This window comes from Ipomoea nil, unplaced genomic scaffold (genome assembly GCF_001879475.1).
Source record: "Ipomoea nil cultivar Tokyo-kokei standard unplaced genomic scaffold, Asagao_1.1 scaffold1034, whole genome shotgun sequence".
NCBI lineage: Eukaryota > Viridiplantae > Streptophyta > Magnoliopsida > Solanales > Convolvulaceae > Ipomoea > Ipomoea nil.
Window position 1 is genome coordinate 894,392 of NW_017617462.1, and position 6,114 is coordinate 900,505.

At 42.6% G+C, this 6,114-nt stretch overlaps 1 protein-coding gene across 1 annotated transcript; it reads right to left on the reverse strand.

Annotated features, from left to right (window-relative positions):
• Positions 1-3,634: 3,634 nt before the first annotated feature.
• On the reverse strand, positions 3,635-5,267 carry LOC109180735. The gene is made up of 3 exons (XM_019330445.1): positions 5,138-5,267; positions 4,714-5,081; positions 3,635-4,603 (listed from the first exon to the last, which is right to left on the reverse strand). The coding sequence occupies exons 1-3, from the start codon at positions 5,265-5,267 to the stop codon at positions 3,635-3,637; spliced, it is 1,467 nt and encodes a 488-aa protein (XP_019185990.1).
• Between the last annotated feature and the right edge of the window lie 847 nt (positions 5,268-6,114).

The window sequence follows — 6,114 nt, forward strand, 5'->3', positions numbered from 1 at the left end:
AAGGGCAAATTGTGCTGACAAGGACCCCACAAAACGATCGAGCCAGGTAGAGTTATTACCTGTCAACAAAATGTCATCGACATATACTAAAAAGTAGACAATTACACCTTTGGCTGAATAAACAAAAAGTGAAGCATCAGCTTGTGACTTAATAAACCCAGACCGCTGCAGGAATAAAGAGAGTTCATGGTACCAGGCTCGCGGGGCCTGTTTAAGGCCGTACAGAGCTTTCGTTAATTTGCAGATATGGGATGGATACAGCGGATCAACGTAACCGGGCGGTTGGTCCATGTAGACTTCCTCATGTAAAGTCCCGTGCAAAAACGCGTTGTTGATGTCCAATTGGCGCAAACCCCAGTTGTTACTCAACGCAATAGTCAGAACCAACCTGATGGTGACCGGTTTCATAATCGGGCTATAGGTCTCGAAGTAATCCCGGCCAGCAGTATGTAAGAAGCCTTTGGCCACAAGGCGTGCCTTGTACCGATCAACTGAGCCATCAGGTTTACGCTTGACACGGTAAACCCATTTACAACCAATGGGAACCCCAACACCGCGAGGAACCAGGCACCACGTTTTGTTACGTTGGAGTGCGTCAAACTCCTCGTCCATAGCTTTCCTCCACCGAGCATCCTTCAAGGCCTGAGCGACGGTATAGGGCTCTAAAGTGGGAGGTAAGGGATGCGCTGTGGTGTGGTTGATAACATAGTCAGAATACCTGGGGTTAGGACGGCGTGGTCTAGTGGAGCGACGCAGACCATCCTGTGACTGAGAGGCGTCGGACGACGATTGTTTGGGCGGACTGGGTGGTTGATCGGTCGTGGTAACAGTGGGTGACGAACGACAGCTGGTTTGGTCATTTTCTGAGACAGTGGGAGACGGTGTTGGAACTGGCGTTGGAACATGTGTTGGAACTGGTGTTGGAACTGGACTCGGAACTGGCGTTGGAACTGGTGTTGGAACTGGACTCAGAACTGGCGTTGGAACTGGTGTTGGAACTGGACTCGGAACTGGAGTTGGAACTGGTGTTGGAATTGGAGTTGGAACACCCACGATCTATACCTGTGTAGACAAAGGAGACGACTTGCACAAAATACGGCGTGATTCAGAATTATGAGAATCAGAAGGTAAGCTGTTAGATGACTTTTGCAAATCGTTATAAGGAAATACATGAGGCACAAATCTAACATGTCTAGATACATAAATACGATTCGAACTGTAGTCTAGACATTTATAACCGGATTGGGTGTTTGAATAACCAAGGAAAATACATGGACGTGACCTCGGTTGTAGTTTCTTGGTGTTATAGGGACGCAACCAGGGAAAACACAGGCAACCAAAAGGTTGTAACTTATCATAGTTGGGTTTTTGTTTGAACAAAACTTGATAAGGAGATTGATTACCTAATACTGGAGTTGGAAGCCGATTAATGAGATAGACGACAGCCTGAAACGCGTGAGACCAGTACGAAGAAGGCAAAGAAGCAACGTGAAGGAGTGACATTCCATTCTCGACGACATGCCTGTGTCGCCGTTCAGCGATGCCATTGTGCTCAGGTGTATGTGGAGGAGTCAAAAAATGCAAAATGCCATGAGCATTGAGCATCGAAATTAATTTAGTAAACTCCCCCCCATTGTCAGAATAAACTGACACAATAGACAGACCAACGAATTTCTCCACTAACCTTTTAAACTGAGGAAAAAGCAAAGAAACATAAGAATTTCGTTTTATAGGATATAACCAGACATACCTAGAGAAGTGATCGACAAATATAACATAATAAGCAAAGTCATCAATAAATTTTTCCGTCGGACCCCATACATTACTGTAGAGTAGTTGTAGAGGCCTATTGCTAACAAGTGTGCTTTGGAAAAAAAGGTAATTTATAACTTTTGTATACATTGCATGATTGGCAGGAAAAATTATTTAATGCTGACATAGACACGGGAACGTTGCAGTGTTGCAACACACGATGCAACACCTTATTAGACGGATGGCCTAGACAGTGGTGCCACTGGGAAACTCGAGACAGCTGCATGGAATTGGATGTAGGTTGACGCAGGAGAGGTGCATAATAGACACCATTAATGTTCGCCCTCCGTAGTAATGACATCCCCGTTCGAAGATCCTTCACAAGAAAGTGGGAATAAAAGAATTCCACCGACACTTGATTAGTTTTGCACAATTGCGATATGGAAATTAAATTATTATGCAACTGTGGAACACGTAGGACATTTTGAAGAGTGAGCACGGAAGAATGAGTAAGAATAGATGACTGACCAATGTGAGAGATGTTTAAAGAATTACCGTCGCCCAGTCGTATCCCATCAGGCCCATTATACTCGGTGAAAGTGTGCAGAGGAGTCATATCCGGTGTGGCATGGTGAGACGCCCCTAATTTTGCATTTTCTCTTTTTAAACATATTAACTGGATTAATCAACTGACGAAATGGACTGACTGATTCAGCAATGAAGTCAGTCAGTAATAACAAATCATAGAGAAGTTTAAAGAAAAGATAAGAGCACAAAGCCAACGACACAGAATGTTTACCCAGTTCGATACAGTGTGTATCTACGTCTGGGGGACGATCACATAGGCGTCCAATCCACTAAATCATAATCCAATGTACAAAGATAGATATACAATAATCTTACCCAAGTGCCCCACACAAGGTACATACCTAGTCTATACAGGTTTAGTGGATTGTTGAAGATGGAGAGCCATGCATACAGAAGTCCAATGAAATCCCTTCACTTGGAGAGCCCACTCTGATGCAGTCCACTTCAATGACGCTCTTTACAGTTGTTCCCACAACAGTGTGATCACAGAGTCCTTTTGTTTAAGCAGCAGTGATTCTTCTCAAGTTCGCCATCTTAATCATCATGAACATGTTGTATTGAGAAGAGGCAAGGTAATCAAAGATCTGATCTCATAAAACTGATGTGGAGTGTTTCTTCTCTCTAAAGGCGTAACCCTAATTCTCTTAGAATGATGGTACTTATAGATCCGTCGATAGAACACTCCTTCCATTGATGTCTTTGATTGTAGATGGTAGGACAACATTTGAAGAATGTAATCTTAAAGATTCGGTCCACACCTTTCCAAAGCAGATACGCTGATCTTCCTTCCAAATCTGTCTTCTGTAAACCGCGTACAGCTTTTAAGTAAACACCTTCTTAAATCAGATCTTCAGTGTCAGTCCTTCTGTTGTTGCTTCTGATTGATCAGTCTTCTGTAGAGCTGAACGGACACTAAGCTAAACATATCTTAGTATGCCATAATAATATTTCCAATTATAAGATGGGGTTTTTGAACAATTAAAAACACTAACAAACTCCCCCTTTGGCTATTATTTGGCAAAACAACTCAACTATGTAGATAGACATAAACATAAAGAACTAAGATAGGTTATCATAAAGAAACAACCCATGAGTCTGATCTGATTACATAGTAGAACGAAAACAAAACATAGCATACATATCATGCTGGATTAAAACACAGTCTAAGAACATTCTTCAAATAAGAAGAGGTGCCATAAAAAACAACGCCAAGCCAGGGCCAGAAGGTACTAAAAAAAAAACAACTCCCCCTGAGTTCATACTACTCCCCCTTTTTGCCAATGAGAGCCAAAGGTCAAGCATTGGAGGGAGTGTCACTGGCAGGTTCAGTAGCAGCAGCAGATTCAGATAGGCTTAAATGAAGAAGAACGGTTGCCAGCTCAGTATGGGCCCCAGTCAGTTGTTTAGCAATTATACCGTGAACTGTCTCAAGCTCAGAGACCCGTGCCTTTAACTGAATGGAGAGATGAAGATCCTTGGCATGGGGCGAGTCATCAGCCACAGTATCAGCTTCAGAATTGGAGGGGGCAGTCACCGGTATAACATCTCGAATGTGATCTCCAGTCAAAAGACGCCGATCAACAGTATAGAGCAGTGTTGGACTTATCACTTCACTCGGCATAGGCTCAAGACCCTGAGTTGTAAGAATGCCATAAATCAGATTCGGAAAGGGTAGCCTAACCTTATGCTCTCGTGGATGGATCATGGTGAGGATGTGGTTGTAAACCCAGTTTCCCAGATCAATCGGCATCTTTGTTCCAATTCGGTACAAGAAACCAGCCAGGTGCTTACCAACCGTGTGGAAGTGAGCTGATGGGAGCCAGTTATGAAGAGCCAGACGATGCAGAATAACATATCTGGATGTGAGTTGAGAGCTCTGCAGATAATCCTTGTCACCCGTAGGCCAAGTGTCAATCTGTCCACCCGTTAGAGTCTTGGCCACCAAGTTCCAGTCTGTAATTGCCTCTTCTTGCACAACAGTCAGTCCATAGTATTCATTGATCATGTCAGGCCCAAAGATGTACCACTTCTCTCGAATAAAAATCTGCATTGGTCGTGGCCCAGTTAAGAGATCAATCTCGTCATTGAGATTACAGTAGAATTCATAAGTGAGAAGCTTCGAGTATGGGCAGATTGCTGTGACAGTCTTTAGCAGTCCTACTTCATTCAGCAGTGGTAGAATATCACATACAGAATTCAGCTGATTCTTATCAACAGATCGTTGAACAATAAGATCTCGTCTGACCATAGTGGACCATTTTCCCTGAGCAGCGGGAGATACAAATTGAGGCTTGTAAACAGATGTGTCAGACCCTTCAACAGGTTGAACTTCAGGAGTTATGCTTCGACCTCTGGAACGTGTGGATGGTTTACCCTTTCTAGCAGATGATGTAGTACAGCAGCAGGTTGAACAGCCGTAAGGCCCTTTTGTTTAACAGAAGACCGTAGAGTCTTAAACACTTGTTGAACAGGAGGATTGGTCTCAGGTTTTGCAGGCTCACTAGACTTCCTTTTCTTCTCTGGTTGATCTATATCAGCAGTGTTCTCACCAGATTCAACCACAACCTTCACATGAACATTCTTTCTTTTCGACCTTCTTGTCTCCTTGGATGGGGAGTGGACAGGAGACACAGAGTGACTAGAATCAGACACATGAGCAGATGAACCACCAAGGAGATTAGTGACCTCTCGTATTTTGAACGTGGTGGAATCAGGATGAGCGGTAGCCTCAACAGAGGAACCTGAGATGTAGGGGCTTGGGTGCCATAGACTTCAGCCAGTATTTTTTCATCTTCACTTGAGGATTCAGAAGGGTGAATCACTCTGTAGGGTTCTGGAATGGAGGCAGCAGGAAGACCAGCAAAATGCCTAACATGATCAAGACTCTCCTCCAAAGATGAGGAGGTGTAGACTGGAATGCCAACCATTTTCTTGGGTTCTCCCCCTCACACTTAAGCTTTTGCTTGTCCTCAAGCAAAACTAAGGAATAAAATCACAAGTCAAAACATACAAATTACTCATGCTCTCTCTTGCACAACCTTTCAAACCACCAACCAACTTGCTACAAAACAACAAGCTTCAAGAATCAAATTAGTTTGGCACATAAGAGACCCATTTCCAAGCCAATAACCAAGCACCAAGAATTTAAAGTATGTGAGGATCAAGTGTGGACAAATACTCAGTTGAGATTATGCAAGACAAGGCTCATGAATGAGATCCCATAGGCTTGCCCTTCATACTCCCCTAGATCAAATCTAAGAATTCATGCTAAGATCAAATAGGACTTTATTTAGCTTGAAATGGGGCTACGGGTGATAGTTAACAAAGAAGTGGTATGGAAAAATTAATCAAAAAGAGAGAATGTCACAATTTATCTAAACTTTTCAAAATTTGGAAGAGATGAGATAATCATAATTCCAAGGAGCAAATTTCTTTTAAGAACTTAGCAACTCTTTGGTAAAGTGGGGATCCAAACTCAAAAACTTTCAATCTTTTTTTTTTTTTTTTTCTCATTCTTTTCTTTGTCTTTGGACTTCTTTTGGATATAGCAAGATAATTTTAATCCAAACTTTCATGACCCCCACACTTGAACATTTGTAACACTAGCTGCTTTTTTTTTTAGCACAACTCCATAAAACTCTTCTTACGGAAAAGATAAAGATAAAAGTTTCATTCTCTCAAGGGTGGAAGGGAAATATTTGGCCACGGGTTAAGGGTTATAATAATGGGGTAAATCAAAGAAAAACAATCACAAAGAGGGGATAAGTGCTTAGC

Excerpts from the sequence above, each read along its gene's own strand:
- LOC109180735 (XM_019330445.1), bottom strand. The coding sequence starts at position 5,267 with ATGGTTGGCATTCCAGTCTACACCTCCTCATCTTTGGAGGAGAGTCTT. Across the intron at positions 5,082-5,137 it reads TCACCCTTCTGAATCCTCAA|GTTCCTCTGTTGAGGCTACC; the intron begins GTGAAGATGAAA and ends CCTACATCTCAG. Across the intron at positions 4,604-4,713 it reads TACATCATCTGCTAGAAAGG|GGAAAATGGTCCACTATGGT; the intron begins GTAAACCATCCA and ends CCCGCTGCTCAG.